Raw genomic sequence first — 16825 nt, forward strand, 5'->3', positions numbered from 1 at the left:
CGAGAAAAAGCGCCGACGAAGGGCACCTTTGACATAATCCGAGGAGATACTAAACCAGAATTCATTACATCTTTGTCTTGCGACGTGTAATACCATGTTTCATCAACATGATAATGAAATGCACGGAGGGTCATGGCAGCGAAGCCGAGTTAACGAAATCTTCGTCCAATTCATAGTATAGTTATCCATTTCATTACCGTCACCACCATCTTGCTTGATGGCGTCGTTTCTATCTTGGACTAAATACGCTTGTCAAACTTACGAAGTATTAAAAATTAAGAAGTATACAGGTTTTAAGTTAATCGAGGAAGGCCGGGAAACTTCCGTGTACGTTTTAAGATTTTTTTATTGGCGGCGAGCCGCGTTCATCATTTTCCGGCGTTTCCGCAGAATCTTCGGATTTGACAACCCGTGTGAGAACCCGGCGAATCATCTCTCTCGTCGTTGATATTGCTAAAGCACACTGAATGGGACTTAACCACGTGCCTACTAGCTCGCTACAATGCCTCTCATCAGATAAGACTTGTTGAAACTTCTCTGACAAGTGTTGCGCATGTAAAAACATTGGGAGTGTGTCAACGTTGTGTTGACCCGTCCTTTCCCCCTTGTTTATTTTTCCCACTCCTTATATACATTTTCTGCACCAGCCAAATGTCAACTTTTTAGAGATCAGTCCATCCTGGTTTTGCCCTTTGTGCAATTATCGCATGTTCAAACTTGCCCAATTTAAGTTCAATCGCCGTTGACATTTTTTAGGGCGATAAAAAGATAATACCGCGATTTGGTGGTAATTATTCTCAAAGCCTACTCGAAAAGGTTTGTGCCTATGCTAAAATACTATATAATACCTTCCCTACGTGTTCTTTCAGCCCTTTTTGCCGGCGCACTACTAACCCCTAAACTCAATAATATGAAAACTTGTGAAGTAGTATTTCAAATGGAATTGCCAGCTATCAAGGTAAGGAAGCAATAAAGGTAAACCGAAGAACCACAGTAAATCAAGTTTCGCGTAGCATCATAATTTCCTGGAACGGGTGGGTCCGATCAACGCTATAGTCGTGCTGGCATATTGTAATAAAAAAGAAAGACATAATGAGAAAGTGTCTGCTAATAATGAGGCCCAATGTCCATTAATTCATTTATTGATATCGGTAGCATCAAGAATAATAATGGTAAGCTCTTTGAAACAAAGATTGCAGATAACACGGACTTCTATACGTGTCTACGGACTTCGACAGGGTATTTATAGAGTTCAATGTTGAAACAAAGCGTTGAAACAAAGCGTTTTTGTTTTCTTCAAATCTCGAATCTTTTCTAAACGATGGCCAAAATGTCGATCACTTCAGCGACCCGTCAATATCACGAGTCTTGTTTAACCACGTGCTTTTCATTTGAACAGTAATGAATAGCAGCCGAAAGATTATATTTGGCCGATTTGTCCACCTGCACTTGATATTGATTAACGCTAACAGTTTAACAATGGATTGAGGTCGTGTGGAGGAAAAAAACTTGGCAAACACCGAACTCAGCCTACCGTGCCCCGCTTGCTCGTCCTTCAATTCATCCCGGCAATTCACCTGATCTCGTCGTCAATACTATTATATCTTCTCTGTTATTATTTCTATGTTCTCAGATTGACAGTCAAACATTTCGTTGAGTACGACTGTGCTTGTTTTGTGTCTGGTTTTGCGTTAGGATATGTCCTGGGTCGATCGGGACCACTTCATCCAACGTTTAATACTCGATCATGGAGTGACTTGCGTGATGTATGATGCGGCAAGTCGACACGTGCGCATCCATAATTACAATCTGTATATGGACGGATACTAGATCACAATGTAAAACAGTATATGTGACGAAACGTGATGTGGTTATCTATATACCCGCGTGTCTTATCTGATTTCTCATAGATAGCTATCATCGAGCGTAGTCGGTCAGTTCTCGATTTTATTTCGCAATACGCATCTATTCTGCTTTTGATCACCAAGGTTTTCACATCTCAGTAATTCTATTTATGCTGTATGAAAGCATGCACGAGAGTGAGGATGCTATTCTGTTGATATTGTAATCATTGGGGTTTTTTTTGTCTCTGCTGAGGCTAGTCTTGGTTATGTCGTTTATTGTTGTGGTAGACGAGACACGATGCGCGGTCCGAATACAAAAGATAAAAACGCAATAACTTGCCATCAATGTGCGAATGGAATGTCAACACGTGTCGCATTGTGAGATACTGCGACGAGTCGTAAGTTATGATTGATTCTCAGGAGCGATTTGACAATTCACTGCCATTTCCCCAAAAAAGGTCATTAGCAGAGTAACGAAATAAAGGACTTTTCTCATTAGAGCAAAGAAGTGTTCTAGGTTATTATTTTCATGTTCTCAAATTGACAGTCAAAAATCCTTCGCAGGTTGTCAGATGCCGGTTGGTTGATTGTCAACCACTCCTCCAAAAATATCGTATTTGTTGAATTAAAGTCCAACAATGATACGCGAGTATTTTAAAAATGATGTTTTCATACAAAATACTAGAAAATGTGTTCCCAGGAATATGACATAACCTTCATGTTTGCCCAAGCAGCTGGGTTCTGACATTGCCTATGGGCTTAAAGGTGAGCACATGGCCCCTGGCATTTCATCTTATGCAGATAAACTTACTCTACTCGTAAAAAGACCAAAAATGTTACGCAAACGCGTGAGAGTCGGGATGGATGCATCCGTGCTTTGAGGCTGCTCATATTATTGTCGAATGTGAAGGACTCTACTCAATGTAAGATTTCAAAGGGCAGGCATTTTGATGAGAGAGTAGGCGTAGGGTGAGTGCCCGTCCGTTGGTCCAGAATAAAGAAAAACCGCACCCAGACGGCCCTTGTTGGTTACTAAAAGGCAATGGCCTCCCCCGCCCATGACGATGAAGGACGGAAATACTAAAATGGCACTAGGCAGGTACTGAAGAAGCTTCAGTTGCATGTATTTCGGCGATGAGGCTGATTACCAAAACGAAACAAGTTGTTGACACTCACTCCCATATCAAGAACGGCGATGAAAGTGTCCAAAGCCTTTTGTATAAAGGCTTCATCTTGCTGCTCATTTAATCATCTCAATTGATCGGCTCATAACAATAAGAACATGGCCATTTCCATTAAGCGAGGACAATTCTATGATAAAGAGACCACTTGGTAAGACAAACATTCCACTCATAAGGACAAAGCTAGGTCCCGGTAGGCACACATGATTTGAGAGGTGGGGATTCGGGCGTTCGCCACAGCGACCCCCGGTCGGCCTAATTCTTAGATTAGAGAGAACAATAACATGTAATGTTGTCTTTGCACGCTGTTCTTGAGAATGGTATGCCAAGCAAATGGATCGATATCCTTCATTGGAACACCTGAAATATGGTGGATATCTGATGGCTAAAAAATATATTTTCCTAGTAACAGAAAAGACAATAGCTTGGACAAAATACGGTGTCCAACGTACGCGTGTGATGCCATTTTTACGCGAGGTACATGCAATAGTTAATAGTAAAAATTTTTCGCAAAGCCCTCGAATGGCTATTTGTAATAAAAACTTGCCAAAATGACAAATTATACGATCTTCCCTGGAGGGTTTTTGTCATCCTCATTTCCTTTAGAATACATCAGGACAAACGTTTTCGCCGATGAGCAGATCGGCTCATTTCCCCATTGATTAAGGCATGAGGCTAAAGGCAAAAGCAGCCAATTTCGATGATAGGTGTTATCAGACACGGTCGTACTCATTATGTTATCGGATCCTAAAAAACCCACCATGGGTCACCACAAATACCAAAGGTCTGTGACAGGGCGTCTGCGGATCATTCACATTGTTAAGTTTTCCAAACGCACTCCACGCGCACATCGCGTGCGCCACGGTCCCGCCATGTTTTGCCACGTGCGCGATATTTAGTGAGAACACATGAAACCTGCTCTTGCAAGTTTGTACGGTCTCTTTACCCTTGTTAGCATATCAAATGAGACGTGGAAAATCCGCTGAGGGTAAAAGCTCGCCGCTGGCCAAGAGCAATGATTGGCGCTTATCAGTCTCATTACGGCAGTGTTGTTTCTTTCTTTATGACTAATTGTAACAATTGTGGCTGTATGGAGACAGTTTTGTTCCATGACAGACACAATTTGTGGGAATAGACGCGTCTTTTGCTCATCACCCATTTGTCACTTACAAGTCAAAGACCAATTCTGGCTGTATGTATTACAGCAGCAACCTCCTGATTATGATAGTTCTGACGAGTCCGGCCCTCTAATGACATTAACCTGCGATGCGATGTCAAATTCTTACCGGTAAACATTTTTTGGTCGGACGTCTACCATGATGAAATTTTTGAGTGCTGATAGTGTGGCTTGTGTGTGTGGAGGTAAAAACCAAACAAAGATTAATTTAAACCTGATATGACAAAACAGCTGCCGGCGAGTGTACAATTACATTGTAGTCCGTGGTTTAGCCCTCTGTTTGGTGACATTTATGTATTATTTGCAACATCACTCAGTGACCATTTCCAAAAAAATGCTTATCTTGTGACCTGCGTTATGGGACGACTGGTACTTCTTCCACGTCATGCAGTCTGAGCAAAATGACAATTTTGTCCTAATGCGCGAAGTCTTGGTTACTCACTCTTACTAGCCACTATAGCGGAGTACTTGTGCATGGTATGTGTATCTTTAGAGGAAGACTATAAGAACGAGCCAGGTAGGTCAAATTAAGTTATACGAAATCGACGATGGGGGTCTCTTCTACCTAACAGTACATCGAACTATTCATGATTGTATGAGGAAGATTATTATCCCTGAATCGAACAATCCAGGCTCCAAACTGTGGGTACAAGTCATCTGAAGCTTACAAATTTGATCCCCCAGCACGTGCCAATAGTTCCCCTTGAAAACGAGTATGTAGGGCCACGTCATTCACACCAACGGGCGATTTCGTATTTTTCCTGAATGCACAATTTAACTTTTTTGAAAGATGCGCTTTAGATCTGATGTACATGGCATCTCCACCACAAGGCCATGCAGTGTACCTTGCCTTACCCTTGGGCCCAAGCGGCAGGTGCAGCCAGGCCAACATCTCAGATCACTGACACTAAATCCCCGCCCGGCGGAAAGCTAAGGATTAGAAATCTTAAACGTGTCGGAAATGGTTTCAAGCGTTACCTTAAAATTCAGCGTTGAATTTCGCTAAAAAATAAAAACAAAAACGCTTCGCGCTCATTGTTCCAGAAGGAAATATACTAGCCGACCGTTCATGTTCCAGTTTATTATACATAACAAGGCAACACAACAAGATAACGATTTTGAATAACTCCCATAATATACATGCAAATCAATAATAAATTTACGGAATTCCGGCCAGCCGGTGTAACAGTAACAAATGCCCCCCTGGAAAAAGTGTCCGGCCCTATTGTATTCTGCAGTATGGTTCTCTAGAGACCCTGATCGTCAATAGCTCAGAGATTGAAGCGCATAATAGAATCCTTTGTTTCCCGGGCATTCTATCCTAGGACATTTTAAACTTCTACACCGGGGTCAGTGTGTTTCCTTTGTAATGTATCATTACCTCCATTATTAATTGCGCTATGGATGCATTATAATTGTGATTAAAAAAAACCAAAATGTCTGGAAACGAAAAGTATAAGATAATTTTGTACGAACTGAATATTTCATGCTTGTATACCTACTCACTGTACTAATAACAATCGTTGTCTGTAGGCCTATTATTGGCCAACTCTTCAACCAATAACTTATAATGTTTTGATTTTTATGACTTCAGCTTGTCAAGGTGTTCAATTGATACGTGCTTATAGCTCATTGTTTTAGATTTATTTCTATCCCATAATAATCAAGACCTGTTGCTGAACTAACACACTGAATAGACCTGTTGAAACACCTGGACGTCAATAGTCTGACTGATGAGGGTCCGGACAGAGCCACTGCGCAGCGGCAAAATCAATTAATTTCAAGCTTTTCTACATGTATTTTGTTATGCTTTATTTTCATGCCGGCCAATATCGATTTCACAATTTTTTTACGAACGGTCTATGCCTTTGATAGGTGGATCATCATTTTGCTAACCAAGCTGTGTTGAGAATATTAAATGGTACCACTGGCGATGCTAGCCAGCACCGAAGATGAAGGTGCAACTGCAACCGTTTAATTTGGAAGTCCGGTCCAATTATAGTGGAAAGGCAGAGTTTGTTCCGCCTCGTCAACCCAGAAGAAGGTCTTATGGGCCAAATGCCCTGACGCCTTCGGACTCTGGATGAAGGGCCCTAATGTCACCCAGGTGCAAAGACCCCTACTGAGTCAGAAAATGACATGAAGATGGGTTTATTCATCAGTTGATTTCGGTACAAAGAAATGTCCGATTAAACGCGTGGTCAGTTGGTCATGCAGATGCGGGATCTGGCGCGCGACAGGTTACTCCAATTGACAAGACTCATTGTGGGCAAATATTTGGCGAAATTTCTTTTCAACCTGTCGTGCATCAATCATTCGGAAGACTACACTTCACTGACTTATCTTGTCTTCTTTATCGTAATGGACACATTCAAGGTCGCAGCATGCGTCACTCAGTTCCGAGCAAGGAGAGTGAAAGAAAAACAAGAAGTCGACATTACTTTGATCGCGTAAAAATTAAGTTATTGGCATGCATGTTGAAAACATGATGTCCGTCAAACATGGTTAGAAGTTTCCACACTATACCCCCCCCCCCCCATACAATCGTATCCCTCAACAAGAAGACTTGAAAATGTCTTTGATGTCGTAAATTCGATCAACAGGCGAGATTTCAATTGTCGTTTGTCCATACCCGCTCAAGAACTCTTGATAGTACGATCAACTCGAGCCTCCCATGAGCAGTGGTGACACCGAGAAGTGACTCGAGTACCATTTCACCCTCTCTTGCGGCATGCGGGACAGGTTCCGCGCTCGTGTTCAAACCACTCGACTTGCATCCTCATCTCAGGCGAGTGGTTTGCAAGTAAGATTTCGGGGATCCCATGGGAATATGATCTTAGCTAAATTCGCGCGTGACTTTTGGACTAACAGTGCAATTTATTTTCGTTTTGATTGAGCTCAGCGAGGAACTCCGCCATGTCAGTCATCCGAAGTAACTCATCAGAGATGAAATTAAAAGAATTACGAGAAATCCACAAACACTATTGTAAATACCGCACCCGAGCGCACATCATACGCATGCTGCCTGTCGTTGTGTTTTATTAAGAAGCGTTTGAAAATTGATCATGAAGCCAATGCTCCAAGCTTTGCGTAAGTTTCCTTGCTCTTGAAAAAAATCGCCAAAAGTGTTTGAACTGCAGAACACTAGTTAGACAAAATCTTGCAGAGACGGTTGAATTTGGCCCGCGCCACTTATTTCAATCTGTTGAAATGTGCCAGCGACTTGTACAAATAGGTGCCACGTGGAGAATACAATACAAATATAACTTTTTTCAGTCAGAATCCAGTCCAAGTGGATGCACGATATGATCATGGAGGCACGGACCGAAATATAGATCCGTAATTGAAAGTACTCAATGATAGTGTCAATACTTGGTTTGGTCGACTTTAATATTTTGTTCAAGGAAAGGTTTTTTTAACCACTTTAAACATGAGGAGACGAGAACGGCAAAGATTTCTATTCTGACAAGGCCTTCATTTTTTATCTGTAATGCTGCTGCTTCAGGGTGAAACTGGTCATGATGCGTTAAAATCTCCTTGGTCAATTGAATAACTAGTATATACAAGGACGCAGGAAGAAACTGTACAGTTGGTCGCCCTTGGATGGGATTCCTGTGCCTATATATCTTCAAGAGGACGCCTCTTGCCGCTGGCATCTATTGTTTCCGCCCCGGATTACCGTTACCTGGGCACACGCGATTCTTGTGGGAGACCCGTTGACATTTCGCGCTCACCGCATGTCATGGCGTCCCACTGACCACTTTTATATTTTCCTCCGGAAGGAACTGTTTAAAATAGCTGTCACAACAAACGCGGTTACGGAACATTACCGGAACGATGCAGAATTTGATCGACTAAAGGTACTTGTTGTCGTATGTTTCAACGCAAATCAACATCAGTAAAGTAGTTTGAAATAACGACTTCATTATATAAAAGATGAGCGTTTTGATTGTGATTTCTGCGATGAGTGTTGTATTGTCAGTGTGTTATGATTCGAACGCCAAAAAGTTATTTTGGTGATAAGATATTTGTTGTTGACACGAACAACCGATAGTTTTGAGTGTTTGATTGGCTTTCAATTGAACACTAATATTCTTAAATGTTTGTTTACCAGTTCGATTTGGCTTAGATTTACAAGGGTTGTTTTTGACCCCCGTTTGCTGTTTACTGAGAAAAGAAAAAATACTGTCGACCATCCTCGAAAAACCAGTCAGTCAGTTGTATCCTCATCCCCTAGTCGCACACGTTACTGAGCAAAAAGCTCGGTGTTGGCCTGAGTTCAGGATGAAGTTCGACAGGAGTAAGACGTCTTATCTCCTCTTGACAACACTGACAATGCAGCTTCCTTGCGATTATGATAATTGTATTGAGTGACAATATTTGAAGATAATGACTCGAAAAGAGGTTACCAAATTAAGCTTTCCAAAAAATACGAAAAAGTTTAAAATCGTGAAAAAACTGGTGTGACGTAACCAACGGTCGCCATCTGACACCGCGACACCCGCATCATCCAACAATTTTGTTTCAAAAAACTCACAGTGGCATTATTTCCCAAAAGGATGTCAGACATGGAGTCTCTTGAGAGCACTCGTAAAATTTATCAGTGCAGAAAATAACAACAAAACAGTCTAGACTAATTCAGTACCTGGATAGATGAGTCTAATGGTCTTCTCTAATCCTGGGTTGTATTTGTGTTTTTTTAGATTTAAAGCATCATAATAGCGAAGTGAGTCAACATACCCGAATTTTCTTTGTGGTCAATTTGGCTTGTCGTCCCTGAAATGTTCTTTAGACAGTCAAGAATGGACCCGGTTTGTCTTAACAACTTATGTCACCTTCTCAATAGAGTTGCATCATATTTTACTAATCTCAAATATTGTTGAATTGTTTAGCCAAGGCTTACGCGGATGAGGGTGGTGGTCGCCAACTCATGCAACAAAAGTGCATGGGGGCGTCATCTTTTTGCACCCGTCGTTGTATAATTTAATCATAATATCGTACCGTGCAAATGTTTGGTAATATTTACCCAATGACTACATGTATAATCATAATTATGTCCATCCGGAGATAATGTGTTCTGTGATTAGTCTCTCGTTGCATTTTATCCCAATGGAAGAGAAGCGGTTTCATTTAGTATTCTTTATTCAGTCAAACAAAACATAAAGATACGTATACAGAGGAAATTTCCAGGGCTTATAGGCACGTAGCATCAGCAGCCCTGGTTACTAGAAGAAGCATTCATCACCATGAGCAATCCATCCGTGTAAATTATGACAATTTGTATTGATCTGATTCAATGGTAAGAAGGTCATGAATATTCCATGGGATCGTGCATTCGAGAGGTTTCCCGTATGATAATTCTCCGTTGTCTAGGTGCGAGTAATGTATTTCAGCCGTTACTATGTGTCAAGGGTGCTGATGAGAATAACTCGATTGCTTTAAGAGTATGAGGATCCTGTATACACCCAATAGCCAAAATCGTTAGTACATTTACATGTACCTACAATCGATGAACACTTTCACCAGGCAGGTATCAAGAGTTATAGAAGTACATGTATAGCGAATTCGAACAACCAGCTGGTACACAAGCTACGCGTTTTATTATGACGATTATCATGCTGCGGACACGAATCAATTTTAATGAGGACCAAGTATATAATATAAATCTTTCTTCTTATTGTCTTAGTTAAAATATTAAATGAACAATTAGAGATTCCAACTTGTAACTTCCTGCTCAGGAAAGCCCAATAGAAGCCATAGAACCCTGCTGACAGGGCATATTTTATTATCAGGTGACAATCATAATCCGCGAAGGAAGACAACAGGAAACGGTAGGTAGGCACTGGCGACATTTCTGATCGTTTAAAAAGAAATCTCCAAGACCCAAACAGATTGAATTAAGTTGGTGTGAAAATCTAGCCTATAACTTTTTTATAAGCTGTTTTGCTGGCGCGGAAGTTCTGGTCTGATCAAGGAAGAAACCCAAGGAGGTCTTGATCCTGGATTGTTCACTGACATGACTGATTGGTACGCTTGTCTCTTCACCCGAGGGTGTCCATCCGTAGGTCCGTATGTTACTTTCTTTTGCCGTGTCAAAGACATAATCGTCTAATACGGAAACTTTTTTTCTAAATGTGGTCTCTTTTCTATCAATCAGAATCATGATCTCTGTGTAAGGGAAGGCAATTTAATATCCATCCCTAAATCAATTAAACTTTGTTAAAATGACAAGTTCATAAAATGAAGCCAATTTTGTCAGTTGCAATAACTTGAACACCACGTGCGTTTAGCAGGTCTATTGGTTGCCGAAATCTTTGGAAATAGGCGGAGCATACAAAAGCTCCCTCTTGATTCTGAGCAGTTGAAGTGTCCCACAGATTGAGTATTCCGGTGTGTCAGCCTCGAGAAACCACGAGAGCGGATGGTCTGATTTCCGACCTAACTTCAACAAAATCTCGCCTGCTTTATCTACGGCAATTGTGCATGAAACCCATTTCAATTGAGAGTGAGGAATAACTTAATGTTGACAAAAGACACCTGAATGAGGAGCGTGGCACTATTTGGACACATTAGAAAAACCATGGTGAGCGCGTTTCCCGTCCCTCGCCAGCCTTTGCTGCCCCGCTGAGGTTTTGTCTCCGGCTAATCAAGTGTGTTGACAATAGCTGAGACCGCCATTAATTATGATACTTTTATCAAGTGACACGCCCTGCTAGTCGGAGGACTATAAAAGTGACGGATGGTGGTTGAACGCAGCATTTAGATTAAACCCTCTCTGCAGACGACATCATTCAATCAAATCAAATTGGCGTTCGCACCGAATCAGTCGACGTTGCTCAGTCAACAAACGGAGTCTTGTACCACCAGTTGGACATTTTGACTAAATAAATCAACGTTGTACAACATCACCACAGAATAACATTTTCAAGTTGAAAGTTTCTTCGGTTGGCGAGTTGTAGGGTCAACTCGGACTTTAAAACATTTGGAAAATATAGAGAACAGAATACACCGGATTAGTTTAATTTTCAAAAATCCGTAAGTATTTTATTTAATAAGTTCTCTTTATTTGTCCGATTCCATGCATTTGGTTACTGTTCACCTACTTTCAGAGATTCGCCACGAATTTTTTTCAAACTGTTGCGTAAACCCAAGAGTCTTTCAAATAATTTATTTCAATGACGCTGGTAGATCCGTCTGTAATTCTATTTATTATCATCCGTTTCTTCCCTTTTTTTGCTGAAAAATTAAATTCAATGAACGTGATAACTGAGTGTTTATTTCCGAACATAAAATGATCTTCAAAGCATCTGAATTCCACAGTTAAAATAAAAGGACACATTATGTTCGGCCTTCGTTAAACTCATTGGTGTCGTATGGTCCGATTACGCACGGCCCGTTTTATAAGCACCGCAAATAAAGCGGCAACATTTATGGGTTCTCTCACCCCTCCATCCGTGGCGCGCGTGCACCTGCGAGAGCCCGCGGCCCCGAGCTAAACCCTCCTCCGAAACACTCCATGTTGAGACGCTATTTTCCCCGCAGCGGTTCCGGCAAAGCACTGCCTCCTCCGGTCGGCTCAGACGCAGGGGGATTAGAAAATTGCAAACAAATCCCTGAAGAATAGTTTGGTTTTGTAATTGAATCAGTTGTTAAATTCTATTCTTGATTTCAAGGCGAAAGAGGAAGCCCAAAAAGATAGCGTGATGGGCACGCGCGGGCAGGTGTACTTCGCAATAAAAGAACATTGCGTCAACGATTTATACAATGTAATAATTGCACCACAAATAACAGCGAATTATTTCAACAATTAATATTCTCATTGAAATAATTCCTTTAAAAATAATCAAATTCAATGGTGAAAATGTGCTGTTGTTCTTCTTAGAAATTATTTCAATGTAAGGTGATGTAAAGCTGCTGTATCTGAGAACACCCAAGCGAAACACCTCAATGAAACGTTTCAAATCTCATCTTGTAATGAAAACCACAAAAAGACATCTCGTCCCAAAATAGTACTATTGGGCTTAATTATCCGAAACGAAGGACAATGCAATGCGGTTGTGTTGTTAGCTGTTTTGCAAAGCGGCATTTTTTTACATCCATATAAAATTACAAAACAGAACGCAACATAATCCGGCAGTTACCATTACTGGAACCAGCCAAGCCAATATATTTCCGATTGCATGTTGTACTTTAATGACAGGTATTGCAAGGGGGAATTTGTTATGATGCTGATCGAAACTGCTGAGAATGATTTTAATCTCGATCAGATGTATAGGAGATGATATATTACTTTTGTGAAAAGTGAACCCAATCAGAAATTAGGGAATTTGAAGAGCCTACCCGAACCTACCCGAAATTAGAAGTTTTCTCCAATCTCTCCAATGTTTTAATTGTACACGATCTTTAGTTGAATTTGCTAATTACGTAAACGATGTGTCTTTTGGCCAAAGGTCGCAAAAGATGTTCGCACCTACCAAATATTCCTTTACATGTAAAACTGATAAAATCAGGGCGGAAATCTCGCTGAATACTTGATAAGACACATTGCGCTGTTGGCCAAATAAAAAGGCTGTCGTTTCGTGGCAACATTTCAAGGGGAAATGTAGAATAATGCTCTTAATGATGAATAAGGTGATAACACCATATCATTATAAAGTTCCCACAAACTAGTTACACGCTATGAACTTGATATACTGACTTAAGCACGAGAATACCCAATGCTATATGCAGTTTTTTAGTTCATCATTTCACTACGAGGTGGCCCAACCTGCTTCCTTTAATCCTGCCATCTGGGAGACAACTTATAAACTAAAATCATTCTTTCACTTAGGAGCAAGATTTTCTGGATACTGATGTCAATATATTTGGTTTAGGAGCAACAATATTTTGCAAGAACTTATGTTTTATGTAAACTAAGCATCTATTTATCTCGATGGAGCATTTTTATTGTGCCCAAAAAATATTGTCTAGAATTGAATAACTAAAACTCCTTTTGGGATTTGACACATGGCCTCCATGACATTAGGTAGATTTTGAGATAATTTTGGTGTTGAAAAATGCAATAAAATTGAATGAGGACAGTCACCACCTTTTGTTTCTCGTGGGACGGGTGGTAAATTTAGGGATATATTTTTCCGTTTAGGATTGGTAGATATGCATAAATGTATTTCTCTAGCGTGTCATGTATTAGGAGCTGTTCGTTATGTTCTCCCACTTGAATGACGCAGGTGTTTGATCCAATATTCCCGATACCATTATAATCTATCGAGCCACTTTATTGAGGAACCATGAATACATTATCATCTATTATGAGCAGCATGAACATGAATATACATGCAATCATTCTATTCAGAACACTGATTATTCATTAAATGTTACAAAGCATCCATTCGTGCATGAGAAATATTGTCAAAATTTATTTCAATCTGGCCATTTTTAATGCGCATCAAAACAGGCAACAAATCAAAGATGAGTTTTGATGATGAATGCACCAGATGTTTTTCACTCAATAGGATTCCTATCATAAAAATCTGGAAACAATGTTAAGTATTCTCTGACGTGTCTGAATTGGGGAAAATCTTAAATTAATTGTGCAATTAAAGTACAAATGGTCGAATCCGCAAGTCATGTTATTGCACCGGTTATTTGCACGCACGAATCATCGACTTCTTCAATAGAATTTTTTGTCATTTTCAAACCATGTCTAATTATTGCATTATATTATGCACACGCATTCCATGATCCAAAGATTGTTTACGCTTTCTGGTGTTCCTTTATATCATAGCTTAGAAAGGTTTTAATGGGTAATACATTTTTTTATTTTTTGAAAGTACATGTAGTCTGTTTTCTCCCGTAACCGAGCACCGCTCTGTAGTTGTGGCGGCTGGCGGGCAATATCTGAGTGAGGCCAGTGGCCGTGTCACCTTGAACAATGAATCATTCCCTGATCACTAATTCAAATAAAATAAAGTCCTCCAAGCAAGGTCGATCAGATCAGACACAAGATACAAACTTACAGTATTTGTGATTATACCGTATATCTCAACAGCGGCATCGTTGCAATTTATATTAACTCGTCTACAGTACGCAATTCAAATCCGAGTTGAGTCTTTAATAGAGCCCCTATATTTGTTTTTAGTCGTGTTTTGGCTTAGTCCATGGTCACTCTGATTATCAACTCTTTAAAACTTTTTCCCTTTTCTTTCTGTCTTTTCAGACGATGGATTACGACACATTGCAGAGCATGGAGATGCCCATGCCCATGCCCCACACTAGGATCACATCCCCAACATGTGAGGATCTCGGCATTCCCCGCGAAAATGACGTCATTGATGGACCAATGCCACCCGCATACTACATTGGCGGGCAACCGAACATGCACATGCCAAACCTGAAATATGAACCAAATCGTGTGGGTCCAAATGACCCGTTTTCTCCATTTTGTCAAATTCCTCTGCCGCATCCTTTCGGGCAATATGACTATGGTCTGGAACCTGCTTTCATACGGAAAAGGAACGAGAGGGAACGGGAGAGAGTGCGTTGTGTGAATGATGGCTACTCCCGTCTCCGCGACCACCTCCCGATGGAGAACAAGGACAAGAGAATAAGCAAAGTTGAGACGCTTCGTGCTGCAATCAAATACATCAAAAGTCTTCAGGGTCTTTTGAACGAAACGCACAGTAATCCGAAAAAGCGACCCGCCAAGGATGATATAAAAGACAATGAAAATGAGGAAAACACGGAATATAAAAAGCCACCGGCTAAACGGAGAGCATTACAGAATAAAACGCCATCGAATTCAAATTCAAATTCATAACACAAATGCTGACTAAAAATCTCACGAAATGACATTGCAATAATGCTCGAATCGAAGTGGGGGCGGGGACGGACTTTGATGTCGTTTTCACCAAAGTTTATACACATGAAATGAGAAGAACAATGGCGAAGAGTAATCAATCTTTATACTTTAAATTAGGCTGAGAGGCTGGGGCCTCTTTTTTTCTATATATTTAAGTTGTACATGTGTAAATGAGCAGAATCTATAGGAAGAGTGTACATACCGACCGCAATAATATATATATTTATTTCTGGGGGAGGGGAGGGGGTTCAATGCGAAAGACGACCATTCATTGTTATTGATTTGCCCGAAACGGTCGCATCGGTCCGCCGCCGCGCATACAAAAATGTGCATTTCGTTGTTTTTTGAAAATTTTAATGATCGTCCGCTTACAAAATATCGTGTGCTAAAAGTATGCATGGACACAAGAGATGGTACATTGTATACCAATGCCAACTCCTCTGGTGATATAGCATCACATGCAATAAACAAGTCTACAGAACTGGATACAATAGTAGTCACAGCATGGATCTAACCCCGATCTAATCGTCCGTGGCGTCATATTTTCGGTGTATTGTATATTTTGTACAAAATTAAAATAAAGATATTGGTAAATTATGATTGAAAATGATTTCATTGTTTATTCTTTTCTCATCTTAGTTTTACTGTTCTTCTTTCGGCAAAAAGCAAAACCTCCATGCCTCCATACACATGTAGGCAAAATATCCCGAGCTACTGCACTTCTCGACGGGTTATTTTATATTCAAAGTATAAGGAAAACGCCAAGTTAAAATTAACGTCAAGTTATTGGCATAACTATTGAACATCTTGAAACAGAAAATGCTGATGGAAGAAAGGGTGTGCCCCCCCCCCCCCCCCGTCTATCCCACGATCCTACGTTGGCAGGCGGACTTGCCTCCAATGCTGTCTCCACAATATGCACTCGTCCCCCATGAGAAAGTAGACGTGTGTGGAACCCCGATTTCCTCAGACGTGTGCGAATACCGCCGCGCCACCTTACTGCAGGTTGGACAACTGCATGTCACGACTGGGAGGTAGCGATTAAAGAGGTTGAATAGCGCCTCCAGAAGCAAGCAACAGCGCCACCCGTAGCAGAAATATGCACTGCTTAGTGACGTCATGGTTTCCATATACGGCATCTCATTTGCATATTTTTACAACCTTATTTACTACGAGATATAAATATGCCAGTAGCACGTGTATCATACCGGGCAGCGCTGTCAGGTGTTTCCACTATGGGTTACATAATCGGCTACAAAGAGGCCAGTGTTCTAGTAAATGAAGTTAGCAATGATAGCGAAAGAATGTTAGTGTATGTTACGCAGTCAATAGCGATAGTAGTGAGTTGGAGAGAGGAGAAAATGGAAAATGGAGAGAATAGTAGTATGGATTTCGAGTCGCCGGTGGCTTCTGGGCCGGTGGAGAGCGAGGCCCCTGATCCGAACAGTACAGAAGAAATGGAGCAGCATATTATCCAAGACTTGTTTGACAACCATGACGACTCATGATATTTGCCAGAATTGCCGGCAATGAACATGAGTCAAGAGGAGATGGGGCCATTCCAGCCAAGTGACCTGTCACTGCTCATGGCGAATGTCGGAGCCTCTAGAGACGCTGGTCTCGTCAGTACGCCAACGGCATTGAGGTGTTCCCCAAGGGTGGTGCAGACACCAAGACGTGAGACTAACACCGGCGCGGTGACAGCTGTAGCAGATGGAGCCACGCCACTAACATTTTTCAAGCATCCGAATGGTACCTTACAGAT

General features: G+C 41.0%; 2 protein-coding genes across 2 annotated transcripts in view; one reads left to right on the plus strand and one right to left on the minus strand.

Moving 5' to 3' along the window:
- Window positions 1–12584, minus strand: part of LOC135488472 (uncharacterized) — a 25028-nt gene extending 12444 nt beyond the window's left edge. The window contains exon 1 of the mRNA XM_064773099.1: window positions 12553–12584. The gene's annotated coding sequence lies outside the window, so the exon portion shown is untranslated. The remainder of the gene's footprint in view (window positions 1–12552) is intronic.
- The window catches only part of LOC135487746 (achaete-scute homolog 5-like), a 15105-nt gene extending 87 nt beyond the window's left edge, over window positions 1–15018 (plus strand). Inside the window, exon 2 of the mRNA XM_064771816.1 lies at window positions 14419–15018. Coding sequence (XP_064627886.1) covers window positions 14419–15018 — 600 coding nt within the window. The remainder of the gene's footprint in view (window positions 1–14418) is intronic.
- The last annotated feature ends 1807 nt before the right edge of the window (window positions 15019–16825 follow it).

The sequence above is a fragment of the Lineus longissimus genome, chromosome 5 (genome assembly GCF_910592395.1).
Source record: "Lineus longissimus chromosome 5, tnLinLong1.2, whole genome shotgun sequence".
Classification (NCBI taxonomy): Eukaryota; Metazoa; Nemertea; class Pilidiophora; order Heteronemertea; family Lineidae; genus Lineus; species Lineus longissimus.